At 39.9% G+C, this 24361-nt stretch overlaps 1 protein-coding gene across 8 annotated transcripts in view; it reads left to right on the top strand.

The window, feature by feature from the left end:
• LOC126163219 (crossover junction endonuclease EME1) overlaps positions 1-21700 on the top strand; it is a 219609-nt gene extending 197909 nt beyond the window's left edge. For all 8 annotated transcript variants that reach the window (XM_049920166.1, XM_049920164.1, XM_049920162.1 and 5 more), the window contains 3 exons: positions 3385-3583; positions 18240-18296; positions 20824-21700. In XM_049920166.1, coding sequence (XP_049776123.1) covers positions 3385-3583; positions 18240-18296; positions 20824-20931 — 364 coding nt within the window. In that variant the 3' untranslated portion in view covers positions 20932-21700. The remainder of the gene's footprint in view (positions 1-3384; positions 3584-18239; positions 18297-20823) is intronic.
• The last annotated feature ends 2661 nt before the right edge of the window (positions 21701-24361 follow it).

The following is a 24361-nucleotide window of genomic DNA, read 5'->3' as shown; positions in this document are numbered from 1 at the left end:
GCTTACTTTCATTCTATTATGCCTTATGGGATCATATTCTGGGGCAGCTCATCAAACCGAGCAAAGTTTTTAGGGTGCAAAAATGTGTGATAAGAATCATTTGTGGTGTAAATTTGAGAACATCTTGTAAAAACCAGTTCAAGAAACTTCGTATTCTAACCACTGCTTCTCAGTATATTTATTCCTTAATGAAATTTGTTGCAAGTAATAGATCTCTATTTCCAACCAAAAGCTCAGTACACAGTATCAATACTAGGAATAAGAAGAATCAACATAAAGGCCTAAAGTCACTTACCTTGGTCCAAAAAGGGGTCCAGTATTCAGGAACACACATTTTTAATAAATTGCCAGCAACCATTAAAAATTTGGTTTCAGATAAAGCACAGTTTAAACAGAGTTTGAAAGACTTTTTGGTAGGCAACTCCTTCTACTCCATAGATGAATATCTTAACAGAGACTGTTAAGTCAGCATAAGTAAAAATATCTGTTAGATTTCAGTTTTGACAACACTTGGTCACAACAGTCAAGATTAGGTATTTTGCATATGATAAATTTATTAATAGTGCATAACAGTGTTTCATTCTGACAGTGTGTTAATTCTGTAAATACACTACTGGCCATTAAAATTTCTACACCGAGAAGAAATGCAGATGATAAAAGAGTATTCATTGGACAAATATATTATACTAGAACTGACATGTGATTACATTTTCACGCAATTCGGGTGCGTAGATCCTGAGAAATCAGTAACCAAAACAACCACCTCTGGTTGTAATAATGGCCTTGTTACGTCTGGGCATTGAGCCAATAAGAGCTTGGATGGCGTGTACAGGTACAGCTGCCCATGCAGCTTCAGCACGATACTACAGTTCATCAAGAGTAGTCACTGGCGTATTGTGACGAGCCAGTTGCTCGGCCACCATTGACCAGACGTTTTCAATTGGTGAGAGATCTGGAGAATGTGCTGGCCAGGGCAGCAGTCAAACATTTTCTGTAGACAGAAAGGCCCGTACTGGACCTGCAACATGCGGTTGTGCATTATCCTGTTGAAATGCAGGGTTTCGCAGGGATCGAATGAAGGGTAGAGCCAAGGGTCATAACACATTTGAAATGTAATGTCCACTGTTCAAAGTGCCATCAATGCGAACAAGAGGTGACCGAGATGTGTAACCAATGGCACCCCATACCATCACACCGGGTGATACGCCAGTATGGCGATGACGAATACACACTTCCAATGTGCGTTCACTGCGATGTCGCCAACCATCGATGCGACCATCATGATGCTGTAAACAGAACCTGGATTCATCCAAAAAAATGATGATTTGTCTTTCGTGCACCCAGGTTCGTCATTGAGTACACCATCGCAGGCGCTCCTGTCTGTGATGCAGCGTTAAGGGTAAGCACAGCCTTGGCCTCCGAGCTGATAGTCCATGCTGCTGCAAACATCATCGAACTGTTCGTGCAGATGGTTGTTGTCTTGCAAACGTCCCCATCTATTGACTCACGGATCGAGACGTGGCTGCATGATACGTTACAGCCATGCGGATAAGACGCCTGTCATCTCGACTGCTAGTGATACGAGGCCGTTGGGATCCAGCATGGCATTCTGTATTACCCTCCTGAAGCCACCAATTCCATATTCTGCTAACAGTCATTGGACCTCGACCAATCCGAGCAGCAATGTCACGATACGATAAACCGCTATCACGATAGGCTACAATCCGATCTTTATTGAAGTCGGAAACGTGATAGTACACATTTCTCCTCCTTACACGAGGCATCTTGATGACGTTTCACCAGGCAACACCGATCAACTGCTGTTGTGTATGAGAAATCGGTTGGAAACTTTACTCATGTGAGCACGTTGTAGGTGTCACCACCGGGGCCAACTTTGTGTGAATGCTCTGAAAAGCTAATCATTTGCATATCACAGCACCTTCTTCCTGTCGGTTAAATTTCGCATCTTTATCACATCATCTTCGTGGTGTAGCAGTTTTAATGGCCTGTAGTGTGTTAGCTGTCCCAGTTTACTGCGTTTTATTAACTTTTTCTCAACTATCTCCTGACAAATGTTCATGGGTAGTAAGTATTATATTCAAATGTTTTATGTTTTTATATCATACTTATTGACATGTTCCACACCCACGAGAATCATCTCATTTTTTGGGTCTATGGAATAAAAACTGTATCTAATCTAAATATAACGATATTTTGCCAAAATGTTGTGGAATATTTATTTCTGAGCTCACAGAGATTCCTGTTTTATGGAGACACTGGGGAATGAAGAAATCACTTAAGGAGTGTGTCAATTTGTATATAGTAGATGCAGATACTGAAGATCATATATGGGGGCACTCTTTATGTTAGGTGGTCCACAGGTGACCCTCTCATCTTCAACTATTCAAGAACTCTGAATTACATTGAGGGAGGAATGAGCAGCATGATTACAGAACTTATGGAGAATGCCCCCAACTGATTCACTGTTACTATTTTCTGTGGACATGCTGCTTAATGAATTGTTTACCTGTATGGAGTAATGACTGTATTTGCTGCTGTGTAATATTACTCTGACCACAGCTTTCTGTCATCCAGTTTTCATCTGTGTTGAATATTCCTTGCTTCTGAGTTAATAGTCATCATATTCTACAAGTTTTTTGTACAGTATTGTGGTTGTTTACAATGAAGAAAATAAATTGTAAGCATTCATTATTTGATAAATTATTTAGGAGACCAGTAACACGATATTGGTTCTCTACGTTCATCCTTAATGGCAATATTTACCTGCAGAAATAATGTAATATTTATACTTCTGTTTCACATTTGTATGTTGGTGTATCCAAGTATTATTTCAGCTATGATAAAAAGCACTGGAATTATCATGGTTATGGTTTATTTTGTTCATTTGAATTATACAATCACAGTGTTCTGACAGATCATAATGGATAAAACATGTTTATGTTTGTACCAATTGTAGATTGCTACTCACGGCATACAAGAGGCGTTAGTCGCATGTAGGCACAATGAAAAGAATGTTAAAAATATTTCAGCTTTCAGATAGGGGCCTTTTTCAGAAGTAGAAAACTCACACGCATTCTCATAAAAATAATATCATTAAAACACCTTATATGGAAGGTGAAATATTTCAAGCATTCTTTTTCATTGTATGACTGAGGGCCTTCTGTATGTGGTGGATAGCACTCTGTCCTTTCCTTATTGTTGTTCTTTACTAGCCCTGCTAGACATCAGACTAATAAACCAAAACCTAGGTTGAAAAAATAAATAATTGGTGAAACAAGTGGTAAATAAGTGTTTTTCTCTACTTACATTGTTTTACATTTTCACCTGTCTGTTTGCATATATCCTCTTAATGTGTTTATGTAGATTGGAAAAGCAGGAGGAACAGATGGAAGAGACAGACTGGTTTGCAGCAGGTGACTCTAACGACTGTGTGAAGGTGGACAAACACGGCAACGGGATGCTGCAGCTGTGGCGGCAGCAGCTATGCCAGTTCCCACTGGCGAGCCTAGCCACAGCCGAAGCTATTTCTGCTGTTTACCCTTCACCACGTGCCCTTCTAGAGGTAAACAGAAAATGTGTATCTTGCAATGTTCCAGTTAATAGTATGCTCTACTGCTGTAACATTTTTCTTAAAACTTAACCAAGAACAGAAAAACTACATCAAATGATTAAATTGTGGTAGGTTATTGTGAATTTCTAGGGCAATTCTTTCTTCACTGTCTGAGGTGACAGTTTGCGTAATAAACCTGTAGTTTGTTTGGATTGAAGTTGTCTATAATAATTGTCACAGGTGGAATCGGTGATAATTTATTGAGAGAGCTCTTGGTGTCCTATTATAGTTTGTACAATCTATCTCATCATGTTAATGTTGTTCGTATTTCATTGACTCTTGCGCCTAATTGTGTTATGGCTATCCCTCTACCCATATAGCCATGTTACAGTACATACTCTAAAGACACATCCTGTACTTATAAAACAAGAGTGTGCAATAAATATATCCTTATAAAAATTTGGGTTTGTTCAAATAACAATCTGTTTGCAAACTTGCCCCACTGTTAACGCACACTAATCAGTGTTGGAAACTAGTTATGATCTTCAAACTGCTACAACACTTGCCACATTTCCTTCATAGTTTGTTCACATATAACACTAGCTATACCATATTTTTGCTGGTTTTGGTATTATAGCTTGCATGATACAAAAATATGGTGCTTCAAGGCACTGGTGCATTAAATGTTCCTCAAAAATGTGTAATGGATAATCCAGGATAGAAAAATTACAGTATTATGAAAAGGATACATTGTTACCCACTATACAGCGAAGATGTTGAGTCCCAGGCAGGCATGACTGGCTTCAGCCGCCAGAGACAGTCGGCGTGTGTGTGTGTGTGTGTGTGTGTGTGTGTGCGCGCGTTTGGGGGGGGGGGGGGGGTCTAATTCAGAAGAAGGTGTTTTGGCCGAAAGCTTACTTCAGGTTACCTTCCATTCAGAAGGCTGTTGCACGCAGCGACTGTTATATTGACTTGTAAATAATAGATTTCAGCTATCAGTCATCCTTTTTAAATTTTATTGGCAGATCTAGATTTCAGCTGGAAACTAGCCATTCTCAATGCACTATCATTTTTTATCAATGCATGCTGGACGAACTTCATCCACACTTCATTGAATACTGAATTCCAAATATTCAATGAACTGTGGACGAAGCCCGACCAACAGGCATTACATGCATTGATCAAAAACGATATTGCATTGAGAATGGCTAGTTTCTAGCTGAAATCTAGACCTGCCTATAAAATTTAAAAAGGACAACTGATAGCTGAAAGCTTACTTGTTTAGCAGTGTTTTTGTTGTGCCACGTGCGACTCAACATCTCCACTATATGGTGTGTAGCAATCTATCCTTTTCATAATATTGCTGAAAACATGTAATTTTGATACAGTTCATTATAATAAAATAATAAAGTATTTTATGTTTGTGGTTAAAAGAGCTGCTGGTTGCATATATGGAATTCAAAATTTTGACGTATCTCTATTAATAGTTCCACGTTTCAGCAATTTTTTAGTGTTTCATGGCATACAGGCTGAGACAAATTGATGCAAGAAGTCTCTTCTTTGGCACCTCTTATAGTACCTACAAAAAGTTAAAAGACAATGTTCAACAACGTTTCTGCACAGCGTAAAATTAAATTTACCTGCTGTCACATAATATTCTCAGTGTTTCTACAGGCCATTAGTAAATTTCTGCTTGCAAGTGAGAGCAGTACCAGTAGCAGCAAAACAACATTAAAGTGTGTCATTTAAAGTTTTTTGTTCATTTATTAGTGTATTCAAAAGATATCAAAGTAATAATTAAGTGAATGAAGGTGTAGCAAAGGATCCATGTTGTTACTGTTGTGGTCTTCAGTCCAAAGACTGGTTTGATGCAGCTTTCTACTCTATCCTGTGCAAGTCTCTTCATCTCTGAATAACTACTGCAACCTACCTACTTACCTCCAGTACTAAATTGGTGATCCCTTGATGTCTCAGATTATGTTCTATCACAGGGTGTATACGACCCGGGACAATCTGGAGATTCGGGAAAAACCCAGGACTTTTTTCATCCGGGAGATAACCGGGAAAAACCCGGGAGTTTTTTAGAATTCCGGGAATTTTTCATTGTTTTAGTTCTCTGTTAAATTTTTGTAATTTTGACTGGTAAGAACCGTTACTTTAACAAAGAATATTACTATATCCAGCTACTGCAGAATAATACTTAAACAATAAAGCATAAACAAGAGAGAAAAAAACAAATAATTTAAATTGCAAAGGAAATGTGCCATACACAACAACACGCAGTGCTCATGCAAGCATCTGTCAACAGCAAAATGTGTCAAAGGCTTCTAAAGTTTCCAGAAAAAGGAGCCACTGGCTCTGAAAGCTTGAACATTTCCACAGCTTTTATTTGTATTTTCTCCTACTGCCACTTTAATCTGTTAAGTGGACAGCATTACCATTATGTTAACACACTGGTATCGCTCAATTCCCTGTCACCCAATGTTCTTTATAGCACAATAGACATCACCAATTGTGTAGCTTGGATTTTCCCGTGTTGCAACACCACTTCAGAGTCTAACACATAGAAACATAAACTACTGCAGATGATTGGTCCCATCAGCTTAAGCTTGCTAAATATTCCTGATACTATCTTATTACCTCCTTTTCTCCTCCACATATCTGCCATAATTTATTTCCCCTTGTTTGTACATTATTTATGTAATGTTCTGCCCCATGGTATTTCTTTCCTTTGTTACTGCCTCTCCACTATTTATGATTTCTCCCCTCTCTTTCTTTTCACTTTAATCTTTTCTCTTTATTTCAGTTATTAGGTTTTTCTTCAATTGAAATGTGTGTTTCAGAAAGTACGCCACTTCTAATAGTTGGCTTCTGTCTCGGGTTCTTCGGCCGACGTTCATCTAATGATTTTTCTGATGTTTCGCCAGCACGAGTGGCTGGCATTGTCAAAGCTTCACCCTCCATTGCCGGTGGTGAACTGGAGGCGAGCTCGCGGCCGCAGACTATATGTACCCGGCGCGCCAACGTCCGAGGGCTTCTCCGCAGTCATTTCCGGTGTGGTTCTCCTCTTGCTACCTGCGACGGTCGTTCGCTGCAGTACGGGAAGCCAGGATCCGTTTACCTTAAGGCTTTCCTCTTTCTTGTTGAAACTGGATTTCTACAGCTTCTCTGAACAAGCGCGTGTGATAGTGCTTCTCTACAGCCAGAACTTCCATGTCGGCAATTTTATCACGTGGTCGGTCTCATTCAGTGCGTGCTCTGCCATGGCCGATTTCTCCACCTGTCCCAACCTGCAATGTCGCTTATGCTCTTTGATCCTGGTGTTAATGGATCGTCCAGTCATTCCGACATAAACTTTTCCGCATGTGCAATGTATATGGTATATTCCCGACATTGCAAGTGGGTCTCTTTTCTCCTTCGCCGATCTAAGACACTCTTTGATCTTCCTTGTCGGTTTGAAAATCGTCTTTACGCCGTGTTTGTGCAATATACGGCCGATTCTGTCCGTCACTCTGGGAATGTATGGCAGAAAGGCCGTACCCGACATTTCTTTTTCTGGTTCCTTACTTCGCCGAGTGTTTGGCTCTGTTACACTTCTGATGCAATTCGTGGAGTACCCATTGCTCCTCAGAACAGTTTCCAGGTGTTGCATTTCTCGTTTGAGGTGTTTAGGCTCACATATTCGTCCTGCTCTCGTTACGAGCGTACTAATCGTGCCTCTTTTCTGGCTCGGGTGGTTGTTTGACAGTTTGTGCAGGTATCGGTCCGTGTGTGTCGGTTTTCGATACACGCTGTGTCCCAGGTTTTCGCCGTCCCTTGTGACAAGCACATCTAGAAATGGCAGTTTCGTGTCCTTCTCTACTTCCATGGTAAATGTTATGTTGGCATGGAGGCTGTTCAAGTGTCTCAGGAATTCACCGAGCTGTTCTTCACCATGGCTCCACACCACGAAAGTATCATCGACGTACCTGTACCACACCTTAGGCTTACAAGTCGCCGAGTCCAGTGCCTGTGCTTCGAATTGTTCCATGAAGAAGTTGGCCACCACTGGACTGAGAGGACTACCCATGGCGACGCCTTCCAGCTGTTCATAGAAATCGCCATTCCACGTGAAATAGCTCGTGGTGAGACATGCATGGAAGAGCTTTTTGATGTCTTGCGGGAACATGGAACCGATGTGCTCCAGAGCGTCGCTGAGTGGCACTTTCGTAAATAACGAAACAACATCAAAACTGACCAGGATGTCGTTTGGCGCAAGTTTCAGTTTCTTCAGCTTCTCAATGAAATGTCCTGAGTCCTTAATGTATGTGTCGGTCTTTCCCACGTGTGGCTGGAGCAGAGAGGCCAAGAATTTCGCCAGTTTACATGTTGGTGAGCCAGGAGTGCTAACGATCGGTCTCAGTGGAACGTTGTTCTTACGGATCTGGGGTAATCCATACAGCCGAGGTGGTAGGGCATCTGTGTTGCGCAGGTTTCTCTGTATGTCCGCCGGCAGAGAAGACGCCTCGATTAATCGATTCGTATTCCGAGTGATACGCTGCGTCGGAGCTGCGCTTAGTTTTCGGTATGTCGTCGGATCTAATAGGTCTCTGATCTTTTGCTCATAATCTTCGGTCTTCATTACGACGGTCGCATTCCCCTTATCGGCAGGCAGTACCAATATAGTCTTGTTGGCGTTGAGATTCTTAATGGCTTGTACCTCTTCTTTCTTCAGGTTGCAAGCTGGTGCTTTTGCTCGGCGCAGTATCCTGGCTGTTTCAGTGCGTATTTCCTCTGCCCTTTCACAAGGAAGGGTCCGAATGGCTGCTTCGGTGTTGGCAATGATGTCCTCCATAGGTATAGTTCTTGGGATGATAGCGAAATTCCCTCCTTTTTGAAGAACAGACACTTCCTCTTCGGTCAATTGTCGTTCAGTGAGGTTGACCACTGTGCGTGACATGTCGGGAATCGCCTTGTCGGTCTGCTTCCGGCATCTTTCAAACTTTTTCTTTTGCCGCTCGGTGCAGCGCTCGAGTTCGTTCAGCATGCTCCTGTGAGTGATGCTGTCGATCTTGTCACAGTCGTCTCGATGCATTCTGCTACTTAGTTGATAGAATATGTCCAGAAGTTCCTGATCCGTTCTTGCCAAGTCTCTCCGTGTTGTATGTATTTGCTCACGAAGAAAAGCTCGTTCCATTCTGTCGTAGATACGATGTGCTTGGGCGGTGGTGAATAGGCGCTTGCATCTCAAGAACTTCGGTGTAGCACATTCATGTCGGCACCGTGACAGAAAGGCGAGAGAGGACATCAGTCGTGCTTTCTTCTTCCGTCGTTGGTCAAGGCGTCTTGAGATGCAAGCGCCTATTCACCACCGCCCAAGCACATCGTATCTACGACAGAATGGAACGAGCTTTTCTTCGTGAGCAAATACATACAACACGGAGAGACTTGGCAAGAACGGATCAGGAACTTCTGGACATATTCTATCAACTAAGTAGCAGAATGCATCGAGACGACTGTGACAAGATCGACAGCATCACTCACAGGAGCATGCTGAACGAACTCGAGCGCTGCACCGAGCGGCAAAAGAAAAAGTTTGAAAGATGCCGGAAGCAGACCGACAAGGCGATTCCCGACATGTCACGCACAGTGGTCAACCTCACTGAACGACAATTGACCGAAGAGGAAGTGTCTGTTCTTCAAAAAGGAGGGAATTTCGCTATCATCCCAAGAACTATACCTATGGAGGACATCATTGCCAACACCGAAGCAGCCATTCGGACCCTTCCTTGTGAAAGGGCAGAGGAAATACGCACTGAAACAGCCAGGATACTGCGCCGAGCAAAAGCACCAGCTTGCAACCTGAAGAAAGAAGAGGTACAAGCCATTAAGAATCTCAACGCCAACAAGAGTATATTGGTACTGCCTGCCGATAAGGGGAATGCGACCGTCGTAATGAAGACCGAAGATTATGAGCAAAAGATCAGAGACCTATTAGATCCGACGACATACCGAAAACTAAGCGCAGCTCCGACGCAGCGTATCACTCGGAATACGAATCGATTAATCGAGGCGTCTTCTCTGCCGGCGGACATACAGAGAAACCTGTGCAACACAGATGCCCTACCACCTCGGCTGTATGGATTACCCAAGATCCGTAAGAACAACGTTCCACTGAGACCGATCGTTAGCACTCCTGGCTCACCAACATGTAAACTGGCGAAATACTTGGCCTCTCTGCTCCAGCCACACGTGGGAAAGACCGACACATACATTAAGGACTCAGGACATTTCATTGAGAAGCTGAAGTAACTGAAACTTGCGCCAAACGACATCCTGGTCAGTTTTGATGTTGTTTCGTTATTTACGAAAGTGCCACTCAGCGACACTCTGGAGCACATCGGTTCCATGTTCCCGTAAGACATCAAAAAGCTCTTCCATGCATGTCTCACCACGAGCTATTTCACGTGGAATGGCGATTTCTATGAACAGCTGGAAGGCGTCACAATGGGTAGTCCTCTCAGTCCAGTGGTGGCCAACTTCTTCATGGAACAATTCGAAGCACAGGCACTGGACTCGGCGACTTGTAAACCTAAGGTGTGTTACAGGTACGTCGATGATACTTTCGTGGTGTGGAGCCATGGTGAAGAACAGCTCGGTGAATTCCTGAGACACTTGAACAGCCTCCATGCCAACATAACATTTACCATGGAAGTTGAAAAGGACAAGGAACTGTCATTTCTAGATGTGCTGGTCACAAGGGACGGCGAAAACCTGGGACACAGCGTGTATCGAAAACCGACACACACGGACCGATACCTGCACAAACTATCAATCCACCACTCAAGCCAGAAAAGAGGCACGATTAGTACGCTCGTAACGAGAGCAGGACGAATATGTGAGCCTCAACACCTCAAACGAGAAATGCAACACCTGGAAACTGTTCTGAGGAGCAATGGGTACTCCACGAATTGCATTAGAAGTGTAACAGAGCCAAACACTCGGCGAAGTAAGGAACCAGAAAAAGAAATGTCGGGTACGGCCTTTCTGCCATACATTCCCAGAGTGACGGACAGAATCGGCCGTATATTGCGCAAACACGGCGTAAAGACGATTTTCAAACCGACAAGGAAGATCAAAGAGTGTCTTAGATCGGCGAAGGAGAAAAGAGACCCACTTGCAATGTCGGGAATATACCGTATACCTTGGACATGCAGAAAGTTTATGTCGGAATGACTGGACGATCCATTAACACCAGGATCAAAGAGCATAAGCGACATTGCAGGTTGGGACAGGTGGAGAAATCGGCCATGGCAGAGCACGCACTGAATGAGACCGACCACGTAATAAAATTCGCCGACACGGAAATTCTGGCTGTAGAGAAGCACTATCACACGCGCTTGTTCAGAGAAGCTGTAGAAATCCAAAAACATGCGAACAGTTTCAACAAGAAAGAGGAAAGCCTTAAGGTAAACGGATCCTGGCTTCCCGTACTGCAGCGAACGACCGTCGCAGATAGCAAGAGGAGAACCGCACCGGAAATGACCGCGGAGAAGCCCTCGGACGTTGGTGCACCGGGTACATATAGTCTGCGGCCGCGAGCTCGCCTCCAGTTCACCACCAGCAATGGAGTGTGAAGCTTTGACAATGCCAGCCACTCGTGCTGGCGAAACGTCAGAAAAATCATTAGATGAACGTCGGCCGAAGAACCCGAGACAGAAGCCAATAGGCAGTTTGTCAACAAGTGGCCACAAAAGCCTTAACAATTTTGTACTTCTAATAGTGTTTGAGATTAATGTAATTTGAACAGAAACACAAGACATAACACGTTTCTCTTCAGTACACAAGATTTAAGAATGGAATACAATATCTTGGATGTAACTCCATTTATTATAGCTCTTTGTAAGTCTTTCTATCCAGTATCCAGCACACTCTCACAAACTTGGCTATCTATTCTGCCAGCTGCGTTCAATCACCTAATTAGGATCAAATCCGGGAGAGTTTTATTCTTGTAAAAGTACATTTTAATGTACCACAAGGCATTAAATCACAGGATTGAAATGCGCAACTTTTGTAACTGAGATGGCAGCGAAACTCATCACACAGTAAAACACAAATTAACTTGTTGATGGCAGTGTGACAAATTTGCAATGTCTTGCTGAAATAGCAACATCATGATGCTTTTCTATCTCAAACAATTGTCTGCTCATTTCCTTGTGACGAGTAACTAACCAGAATATTTGAAGATTATTTTTCATATAGTACTGCATCGTGGTTGTTAAAACACCAACTACTGAGAGCAATTGCACCTTAAACTGTGTGGACCTACACAGCAATAGAGTAAGTGCAATGTTGTTATTAACAGCAGATTTCAAGGAGGGCAGTAGCTTTTCAGCTTCCTTGTAAAACCCATGTCTTAAAAACACACCACACTAGCAATGTACTTCTCAATGCCTGATCATATGGAGTATTTTAGCAGACTCCTTGTAAGTCTTGCCTTGCTTGTAATACAACTTGTCAGTGAATACGTACTGTGTATCTATATACCTTTTTCATGGTAGAGAATGAACATGCATTATGCGTGTTCACTACACATCAAGGATCAAAAACATAAAATTTCCTCCTGTCTATCCATTACCACAAAAATAAGTATTTCATACCATGACTCTATTGAATCTCAAAGTTGAAATTTATACTGAAGTTTGATATTATAAAGGTCTATTAATGTGAAATTTTTAGATTTTTATCTGGTCCCTCAACAAAGATATTGCAGGCCACAAAAAGGAAAATTTTAAAAAATCAGATTTTTTTTTAAATAGTGTAATATTTTTTTAGTGTAAGCTACTGACCATTGATACTCTATAAAAAGTTACTCTACTATATAGTGTAATAGAAGGAAAAAATATTAAATCTGAGAAATTAATCTTTGTTTGGAAAACTACTGTTCAAAAATTGAGTTTTTTTGATTTGTGGCTGATAACTTTGAATTATTAAAAATATGTTAAAGAATACATTCAGCTAAGTGATAATTCAGATGAATGGAAAAACTAGTAGAAGCTGACCTCAGGGAAGATCAGTTTGGATTCCATAGAAATGTTGGAACACATGAGGCAATACTGACCCTACGACTTACCTTAGAAGCTAGATTAAGGAAAGGCAAATCTACGTTTCTAGCATTTGTAGACTTAGAGAAAGCTTTTGACAATGTTGACTGGAATACGCTCTTTCAAATTCTGAAGGTGGCAGGGGTAAAATATAGAGAGCGAAAGGCTATTTAGAATTTGTATAGAAACCAAATGACAGTTATAAGAGTTGAGGGGGGGAAGGGAGTGAGACAGGGTTTTAGTCTTTCCCCAATGTTATTCAATCTGTATATTGAGCAAGCAGTGAAGGAAACAAAAGAAAAATTCGGAGTAGGTATTAAAATCCATGGAGAAATGTAAAATTAGAGAGATTCGAGCGCGCACGGAGGCTTTCAGACAGTCGTTCTTCCTGCGAACCATACGCGACTGGAACAGAAAAGGCAGGTAATGACAGTGGCACGTAAAGTGCCCTCTGCCACACACCGTTGGGTGGCTTGCAGAGTATAAATGTAGATGTAGATGAGAAGAAATAAAAACTTAGAGGTTCGCTGATGACATTGTAATTCTGTCAGAGACAGCAAAGGACTTGGAAGAGCAGTTGAATGGAATGGATAGTGTCTTGAAAGGAGGGTATAAGATGAACATCAACAAAAGCAAAACGAGGATAATGGAATGTAGTCAAATTAAGTCGGGTGATGCTGAGGGAATTAGATTAGGAAATGAGACACTTAAAGTAGTAAAGGAATTTTGCTATTTGGGGAGCAAAATAACTGATGGTGGTCAAAGTAGAGAGGATATAAAATGTAGACTGGCGATGGAAAGGAAAGAGTTTCTGAAGAAGAGAAATTTGTTGACATCGAGTATAGATTTAAGTGTCAGGAAGTCATTTCTGAAATTATTTGTATGGAGTGTAGCCATGTATGGAAGTGAAACATGGACGATAAATAGTTTGGACAAGAAGAGAATAGAAGCTTTTGAAATGTGGTGTTACAGAAGAATGAGATGGGTAGATCACACAACTAATGAAGAAGTATTGAATAGTATTGGCGAGAAGAGAAGTTTGTGGCATAACTTGACTAGAAGAAGGGATCGGTTGGTAGGACATGTGTTGAGGCATCAAGGGATCACCAATTTAGTATTGGAGGGCAGCGTGGAGGGTAAAAATCATAGTGGGAGACCAAGGGATGAATATACTAAGCAGATTCAGAAGGGTGTAGGTTGCAGTAAGTACTGGGAGATGAAGAAGCTTGCACAGGATAGAGTAGCATGGAGAGCTGCATCAAGCCAGTCTCAGTACTGAAGACTACAGCAACAACAATAACAACAAGTGATAATGATGTTAATTTATAGCCTAGAGTGTGTTGAACTGAATGCATTTTATCTGAAAGGCTTAGGACAATCCACTACTGAATAATTGTAAAAAATGTAGATACTTGCAAATACAAAAAAGCTCATGCGGCCTGGAACAAATATGGCTGCCATTTCAAAATAATAAACAATAAATTTAAAAAAAAATATTTTTGTGACTATTGAACATTGGGGAATTCACCCAGCAAATATAAAATTTTTCTGAAATGGTCAAGCAACCTATTATTTTTTTCTTGGACCTCTTTGTATGGATTGACCCATTCCATCTAGTACCATATCACTTTGGTCTTCCCAATATTCAGTTTCATTCCAAACTCTTTAACTGCACTTACAACACTTTCCATCACTACCTGGAGCTCTTTCTCCATTTCTGCTAGCACAGTTATATCATGAGAATACTTGTCGGGTTTTTTGTTGTTTTTTTTTCTTTTTTTCGCTTCTCTTCCCATTAAAGTCCTAGTTATTTTTACAAAGCCTTATTGATTAGCTTTTCATGAAATGTATTGAAAATTGCTGGTGACATACAGCAACCCTGCCTCACACCCCCTTCAATACCCACCTCTTCAGTTTCATCTTCCTCTACTCAAACTACCACTTTCTGTCACATACAGAGTTCCTTTAACAACCTTCTGTCCTTTCAATCTACACAGTATCTTCCAGAATCTTCAGTGCCATATACCAATCAGTTGTGTCAGATGCTTTTTCCCAGTTGACAAAATGACAAATGTTTCTCTGTTCACTTCCAAAAATTTTTCTGCCATCATCCCCAGACATCGAAGTGCATATCAGGTTCCTCTTCCTTTTCTAAATCCAAACTGACCTACTCCTGTCTTGTCCTCTATTTTCCTTTCTGTTCTTCTCAGCACTATCCTGGGCACAGCCTTCGTGACAGGAATATTAAAGTAATTGTCCTTTAATCTTTCCATTGATTGGCATTGCATTTTTTTGAAATGGGAACCACTTTTGTCTTAAGATATTCAGGCCAGATACCTGTGTCATATATTATATTGATCAGATTTGTAATTCTAGTTACGGCATCATTCTCTAAGGCCTTCAGTACCTCAGATTGTATTTGATCGTAGCAATCACTTTCCTTTTTTCGAGATTCTTGATTGCTTTCTTCACCTCCCGTTTTTGTATTATTGGGCCCCAGTGATTTTTGCCACGTTCTTGTTCATCCTCTAAAATTAAACCTTCATGATCAGCTGTTGAATCATATAGATCTTATATGTATGCCTTCCATACATCTTGTTTTTGTCAGTATTCATTGCTATTTTTCCCTGTTTGTTTAGCTTTCCTTGCTTGCTAATTTTTTGTAGTTCTTTGGTTATTGTACCCTGTGCAACATTGTACATTTCATCTGTTTTTCCTTACCTTTCTAAATTTGCATTTCCTCATCGTGCTTTTTCGTCCACTCTTGTCTTGTTTTGTCAGTAGTCCTCCTCAGTTCATTGACCGGTTTCCTATATTGTCATCTTCCTTCTTCTGAAGAGTCATTTTTCGATTTTCTCTGCTCAGACATTTTATCTAATACATCCTGTATAACCTATACCCTTTTAGTCCTCCTTTTTTCCACTTCAAACTCTATCTCACCATTCCAAGTTTTCTTCCACACTGTTTGTAAAGGGCACAACATCTTCATTCTTCAGTTTTGCCAGTTTCCAATTCTCTACAGATTTTACTACGAACAGCATAGTGAATGCATTATTGTAGCCATGATAGACATGAAGCCCATGCCTACAACAGTAGTACAAGTTTATATGCCAACTAGCTCTGCAGCTGATGAAGAGACTGAAGAAATGTATGATGAGATAAAAGAAATTATTCAGATAGTGAAGGGAGACGAAAATTTAATAGTCATGGGAGACTGGAATTCAATAGTAGGAAAAGGAAGAGAAAGAAAAGTAGTAAGTGAATATGGAATGGGAGTAAGGAATGAAAGAGGAACCGCCTGGTAGAATTTTACATGGAGCATAACTTAATCATAGCTAACACTTGGTTTAAGAATCATGAAAGGAGGTTTTCTACGTGGAGGAGGCCTGGAGGCACTGGAAGGTTTCAGATAGATTTCATAATGGTAAGACAGAGATTTAGGAACCAGGTTTTAAATTTGTAAGACATTTCCAGGGCCATACGTGGACTCTGACAACGATCTGTTGGTTATGAACTGAAGAAATGGCAAAAAGGTGGAAATTTAAGGAGATGAGATCTGGATAAACTGAAAGAACCAGAGGTTATAGAGTGTTTCAGAGAGAGCATTAGGGAACAATTGACAAAAACAGGGGAAAGGAATACAGTAGGAGAAGAAAGGGTAGCTTTGAGAGATGAAATAGTGAAGGCAGCAGAGGATCAAGTTGGTAAAAAGACAAGGGCTAATAGAAATCCTAGTGATAGAGATATTGAATTTAATTGATGAAAAGAGAAAATATAAAAACGCAGTAAATGAAACAGGCAAAAAGCAGTACAGACGTCTCAAAAATGAGATTGACAGCAAGTACAAAATGGCTAAGCAGGGATGACTCAAGGACAAATGTAAGGATTCCTACAGGAAAATCAAAGAGACCTTTGGAGAAAGGAGAACCACTTGTATGAATATCAAGACCTCAGATGGAAAACCAGTTGTAAGCAAAGAATATATAGGGGGTCTATACAAGGGCTATGTACTTGAGGGCAATATTATGGAAATGGAAGAGGACATAGATGAAAATGAAATGGGAGATACAATATCAAGTGAAGAGTTTGACGGAGCACTGAAAGACCTAAGTCAAAACAAGGCCCCAGGAGTAGACATTAGAGCTAATGATAGCCTTGGGAGAGCCAGCCATGACATAACTCTTCCATATGGTGAGCAAGATGTATGAGAGAAGCGAAATACTTTCAGACTTCAAGAAGAATATAATAATTCCAATCTCAAAGAAAGCAGGAGCTGACAAGTGTGAAAATTACGTAACTATCAATTTAAAAAGTGTGAAAATTAGATTAGGAAAAGAGACACTCAAAGTAGTAGATAAGTTTTGCTATTTGGGGAGCAAAATAACTGATGTTGGTCGAAGTAGAGAGGATATAAAATGTAGACCGGAAATGGCAAGGAAAGTGTTTCTGAAGAAGAGAAATTTGTTAACATCGAGTATAGATTTAAGTGTCAGGAAGTCTCTTCTGAAAGTATTTGTATGGTGTGTAGCCCTGGATGGAAGTGAAACATGGATGGTAAATAGTTTAGACAAGAAGAGAATAGAAGAAGGTTTCAAAATGTGGTGCTACAGAAGAATGCTGAAGATTGGATGGGTAGATCATATAGGTAGAACATGTTCTGAGGCATCAAGGACTCACCAATTTAGTATTGGAGGGCAGCATGGAGGGTAAAAATCATAGTGTGAGACCAAGAGATGAATACACTAAGCAGATTCAGAAGGATGTGGGTTGCAGCGGGTACTTGGAGATGAAAAAGGTTGCACGGGATAGAGTATCATGGAGAGCTGCATCAAACCAGTCTCTGGACTGAAAACAACAACCAAAAACCTTGGGTTTTGTATCTGCTAGGCTCGATGATTTTGTCTGAAATGTCCCAAGTTACAATATTTTTAGTATGTCCTTGCGATCAAAAATTTAACTTGGAACAGTTGCAGGAAAATAAATTACAGAAGAAAAAGGAAAAAAACAATCATTGCAAGAATATCTACAGGGTGTAGTAAGTTTTCAGCTACCCTTATAACCAACATTTGGTGGCACTTCATGCAGTTACGTACAGCAATCGTGTGTAATGTAGTTAACTAAAAATTTTATAATAATATTGACACAGTACTTTAACTTTTAACCGGAAAGTAATAGTTATTACAGACATACCTGTGTATATGTGCATCTGTGTAGACTTTTAACCATGCATTAGTTTTGTTGTAATATTTTATGAAATGTCACTCACCATGCGGCGCACACATACACACACACTGGAGCAATTCTTTCTTCGTGCTAATAAAAAGTTATGTAGTGACACATTGTCTAATACCACTTTATACAGAAATTACCCCGTGGTCACAAACAACAGAGCACCCTTCCCACACCCCTTGCCTGATGTCACATCCACTAGGTATAGAGGGTGCATTCACTGCACTATTAAGTAAAGTTCCGTAACCTCAGTGCAAGCACAGTTCACTATGGTTACTTGCATAAATTGACCTCAACTAGACTACATATCTCTTGTGTTTTTGGAAGCTTTAATTTATTTTCATTTTTGCATGCAGGCCTACAAGTGCTGCAAAAGTGAAAAAGAGGGGCTACTGCTACTGCAAGATATAAAGGTTTGTAATCATTATTCATGTGATCTTACAATTTTTGTAATTCTTAACAATAAATAAAAACAAAGGGATTTTTGCTTTGAGCTTTGTCTCATTTTACAACATGTATCTATAATTACATGCCAATTGACATGAAAGCTGCAGATAAGGAAAATGTATATATTCATTACAAGGTAAGAGAGCTTATTTGGTTGACAGGGCAGATATATTAATCCAGCTTAATTCTCTCACCTCCATGAAGGTGAATGATATAAATATTAGTGTCAGCAGCATTGAGAAACAGCTAAAATTGCTGAAATTGAACAAGGCCCTAGAGTCCATGGAATCCCTAACAGATTCTATAAGAATTTGTGTTGAAATTGGGTCGGCTTTTAACTATTACATACTGTAGTTCCCTTGAACAAAAACTTGTACTGGGTGAAACACAGGTCACACTGGTCTTTAAGAAGGGTAACAGAAGTGACCCACAAAACTACTGTCCAGTATCTCTGACTTCCTTATGTTGTAGAATCTTACAACATATTCTGAGCCCAGATGTAAGGAGAAATCTCAAAACAGTCAGCCTGGTTTGCAGGGATTCTGCCAACACATGATGCAAAACCCAACTCAAACTTTTCTCATCTGATTTGCTGAAAGCAATCAGTCAAGGCAACCAGGTAGATTCAGTATTTCCTGCCTTTCAAAAAGCATTTGTCTCAGTACCATACCAACACTTATTCAGAAAAGTTTGATCACATGAGGTATCATATACACTTTGTGACTGGATTGATAGTTACTTGGTAGGGAGGATACAGAATAAAAACTTGAACGGGCCTCTCATCGACAGATGTGGAAGTTATTTCAGCAGTGCCCCAGGGAAGTTTGTTGTGGCCCTTGCTATTTATGTGATATATTAATGATATGACTGACAGTAACGTCTGACTTTTTGTTGAAGATTCAGTTGTCTGTAAATTACAGTCAGTAGAAAAAAAAAAGCCTTCGCAAATATTCAGGTAGTTCGTAAGAAAAATTGAACGAAGATTAGATATTTACTTTAAATATTCAGAAATATGAAGTTGTGCACTTCACAAACTGCAGAAATCAGTCAACTCTTACAAATGACTGGGAGTAACAGTTTGTGGGAATAAGAATTGCAATTATCACGTAAGGGCTAACAGGCAATATTGAACATATGCAAAGAAGGGCAGTAAGAGTGGTCACACTTTTGTTTGGCTCATAAGAGTGCATAATAGAAGTAGTGAAAAACCTGTTCTGGCAGAAGCTTTAAGAAGACACCAGCTATCCTTTACTTACAAACTTCTTAGAACCATAAGCAAGTGAGGAACCTAGGAACATAATACAGCCCCCTATCTATCGTTTTGCTAGGAATAGGGACCATGAAAACAAGATGATATTAATTACAGTGTACACAGATATGTTCAGGCAGTCACTCTTCGTATGCTCTGTATGTGAATGGAATGAGAAGAAACCCCCATGGGTGATATTATGGGAATTACCATCTTCCATATACTTCATGATGCTTTGTACAGTATGTATGTAGATGTAGATATCAATTAGCATCAAGCCTCAGTGAAGCTCTCCTTGAGAAATGTAACTCACCTCATTTTTGACAATTGCATTACCTGTCCTTTGGAGTTAATGCATTTTTTCTAAGCTCGTCTCTGACTTCCTACACGTCATGAACAGCTGCTGTAGATGTGGCCCATAGTTAATACTAGCTGTCTATTGCTATCATTAAATTGCTGTCCAAATTGATGGGATGATGGTCCAGTGGCATTTGATGAATTGAGGTGTATTGTGAAGACTTGTTCTATCCACTAATATTCTCTCCCATTAGACCATCTTCGCTCCCTTTTTGTAGTCGATTTATATTCATTACTCTGATATTTTGTCTCATTTTCTTGATGTTCTGCAGCATCATCTGTTACTTTTTCCACACACACAGTTTATACGTCACAGCTGTGATTACTGATCTTTAATTTCAAAGTAGTGTATTTGCTATTCCATTAATCACAAGTTTTGAAAGAAAATAAATAAATTCAGTACAAAGGTTTCAGACGGTGCCTGTGCAAATTTTTATTGGTATCTTAATATCACACTGGAACAGTGCATTTGTGCTAAAACTGGTTAATGAAATAGCACCTTATGGCAGTTGCAGATATAACCATTTTTGCATAAGATATTAAAAACCTGCTTTGGTGTTTTATTTCACAACTAGTAATATCACATCACTGACACTGTTTGTATATTGGCTCAGAAGTGTAGAAACAGTAACTCATGGCATTAAAAACTACACTAAAATATGCTGCTTTCAGCCATATTTAGGAAGTGATGGTGCTCTCTGCCAGTATCATTTGTGCAAATAAATAAGCTTACTAATCAGTAATTCAAAGGTTCTGCAAGGTCATCAGATAAACATTTCAGCATTGCTGAAAATAGAGGATAAGAACACATTTTCTTGAAATCTGTAGTCTTAGCAGCCATCTTCCTGATCTATATTTGGACCTTTGTTTTTTTTTCTGTCGACTAGGTGCGACGTGCAGCAGGGCCACTGGCAACTGTACAAAGAATAGGACCTGAGCTCAGCAAGAAGATTTATAAATTTTTTAATTCCACTGATGGAGATGAATTATTGTAATTCTGTATGCATGACATTTAAAAAAAAAATTGGTTTAAAACTTTTTATAAAAATTTATTTTAAAACTTTTTATAAAAGTTTATGCCAATATTTAGAAATATTTTATTCAAAGCAGAAAATCATGTATTAATTAAAATAATGCAATTGCATGTTTATGTTATAGAATTGTTAAAAATGTAGTTGATAACACAAAGTTATATTTCAAAAATTTTATTTTGACTGTCATATTGTAAATAAAAATATACCCCCCTCCCCCCCCCCCCCTCCTGGAATATTACTGAATACAAAAGTATTCCAGAAAATATTTATAGAATACAACCTGCTGAACTAAATTTGTATAAGTAACAGTTGCAGCAATGAAATATTGCAACTTTGAATTCAAGCAGACTCAATACATATTGTAAATTTCTTCGCAAACTTAAAAATTGTTGGTGGAGCTTTCCAGCACGTATCAGACCGTGTCACTAAAACTTGTAGGGTAAGAACACGTGTCAAATGAGCATAGTGTTCTGTGCATGTCACAAATATCAAATTGTGATGTCACGCGACTTTGTTTCGATACTATTTATTTACATTTTGCGCTAAGACAGAAACATTAATTTTACACGCATTTCTTCTGTTCTTAAAAATTTATTTATTAGTAATAACAATGGTGAATAATTGTTGCTTCTATAGAAACAAATCAAAATGTTAAAATGAGGAAAAGTTGTTTTTCATATATGTATCACAAAGATCTAATTATAATTATCATACTGGTAAGATGCTCTTTGTTCTGGAAATTATTGAGACATAGTGTAATAAAGAAATAATATTCTAGAGATAACTTATATGGCTGTAGGGCCATATACTTGAAAAACAAATTCTAGATAGATGCAGTAATGTGGGAGGGCACTGTCAATGCAATCTCTCCAGTTCTCTCAGCCCGATTGATTAATAGCGTGCGTCTGGATGCTCTGCCAGGCTTTTTTCCCATTTTATGCACAATATTTTGATGACCAATCCAGCTGTTTATTCTTCACTTGCTGCATGGTCTTGGTGCCTGATCTCCGGCCAGACTGAGAACTACTGTTCGGCATACACTGCTATTTACAGCCGAGTTTTAATTCCCAACGCCCACTACACCCTTCCCCCCCCCCCCCCCCCCCCCCCCCCCCCCCCCCCCCCCCCCGGAGCTTGTGCTTATGGTCCGTGAAATGCAAATTCTCTCAGCGTGATTGTGATGGCTGACTAGATTTTAATTAATTGAATGCCAGGCCCTTATTTAAACTGAAACCGACATACATGTTTATTAGATTTCATGACATCAAACTATTAATCAGTCACACTGAGAAAACCTGAGAGATAATAGAATTTTGCTCTTCAGGGAACATATGTACCACAACGTACACAAGCGCCACCAAAAAAAATATCAGCTCAGTGTGTTGACCTTTCTTACAAGGTGTACTAAATTGGCTATAATCAAACATATTCACACACAAGTGATAAATAAGATTATGAGCCATGTGAGCCTGGCTCTAGTGCGAAAGAGAATTTTCAACACCTGGCGAATGCTAGAGGTCACTTCAAAACAGCTTCTTCACTTCCATATTTGCATGTCAGCTAAAGTTCTATGCAGATTCTTGGGAATTGGTTGACAATACAACATGATCACAAGCAGGATCAATACAGCTGAAAACGTCTGCATGCCAGGAAGCAAAATTCGATCACTCATAAAAAGCCCTGTGCAGGGAGCCGTACTTTAATTAAACTTACTGGCAAACATCTGGACAAGGAGACAGTGACGATCCTTTGTTAAATGACTTGAGTTCACACCCACTGTAGAAATGCTAGCAATAGCACATTCTGTCAGCTCCACGGAGCACGTTGTAGCTTCCATCCCCCTGAAAGCAGTAGATGATGTTCACCACAAAAACCATAGAGCACCTACTAAGGTGCCAGTGCTAAGATCAAACTGGTACAAGTGAGAATGAGTAGCACCGAGAAATCTCGGAGAGGACAAGGAAACTACAGTTCTGCCAGCTGACAAGGACAATACTATGGTCCTAATATCACGAGTGGACAACAATAAGATGATTTTTGATTTCTTGAAGACATTGCATACAGACATAGATGATGATCCTATGAATAAAATCAAAAGGAAAATGGTGACTCTTCTCAATGAGTTATGCTTGCCATGTAACATCATTGATGGTTTTAAAAGGCAAGCAGCAGTGCCACCACAGCTACCGTATTTACTCGAATCTAAGCCGCACTTTTTTTCTGGTTTTCGTAATCCAAAAAACCGCCTGCGGCTTAGACTCGAGCGCAAAGCAAGCTGAAGTTATGAAAAATGTTGGTACGTGCCGCCACAACTAACTTCTGCCGTTGAATATATGTAGCGCTACGCAGGCATACTTTGTAGGCACGAAGATAGATAAATACTGGCGCCAAAACCTCTGCGTCACTAAATAAATTTTTTAAAAAGAAGTGGAAGACGAGCTTTTTTTTCTCCGCCGCGAGTTTCGACCACTGCATTTTCATACATTATCCAACGAAGTAAATACAAATTCCGTCTTGTTCATCTTCGAATGTGGGCACAATTTCAGTGTATTACGAAAATCTGACTGGCAAGACTGTTTGGGATGTTTGTCAATATGGCCAACTCTACGTTCTGAATTTTTTCCTATCTGTGAGAAGAGATGGTTACTAATAGGAACCTGATGAAATTTGGATCACATACAGTATTCTCTTCACCATAAGAATAATACGAATATAAACATTTTGCCATGTATTCTTTCGTGTCTGCTGCTATCTCGTTTAAATCCTGTCTGCCTAATAAACTACGAAACTAGAGTGAGACAACAGCAAACGCGGAAGAATATACGTATCGTGTCATGTTTATATTCGTATTATTCTTATGCCTAATAGTGATGCAGCCAGAAATGAAGCACGGCAAGTGACTAGATTTTTAAATCTAAGATGACTAATTTCTGTGCAGAATTTGATGTAATAAAGAAGCGGCCGCAAAGATTTTCAAACGGAGAAAAATTTTCACCTAACTCTCGTTCAGAACATGTTCTGTCATACGCAGTCTATTATTTGATTCTTGTTGATCATTATCAAAGAAAGCAGCAGTGTAAGTAACAACAAACAGGAGTCTCTTGCCATTGTTTCGCTAACGACACTTTTTTTTTTTTTGTGTACGCGGCGGTAGCGCGCACAAAAGCAAGCCATGCCGCGAGCCGCGACAGGCCGTAAACACGCACTATCAGAATGCGACAAACAATGCACGACACAGTGCAGTAATGCATTTTCAGCTTAAGAGTGACGCAAACACCTATAACAAAGAAAACGGCACTTATCAGATCAAAGCAAAATAAGCAATCGATTCAAACCAGACGAAGCACGTGAAAAAGGAAGGGTACCCGTATAAATACGGACGGAGCGCCTG

Source organism: Schistocerca cancellata, chromosome 1 (assembly GCF_023864275.1).
Source record: "Schistocerca cancellata isolate TAMUIC-IGC-003103 chromosome 1, iqSchCanc2.1, whole genome shotgun sequence".
Classification (NCBI taxonomy): domain Eukaryota; kingdom Metazoa; phylum Arthropoda; class Insecta; order Orthoptera; family Acrididae; genus Schistocerca; species Schistocerca cancellata.
The sequence above is the reverse complement of the archived record's forward strand: the minus strand, read 5'-3'. Positions and strand labels throughout refer to the sequence as shown.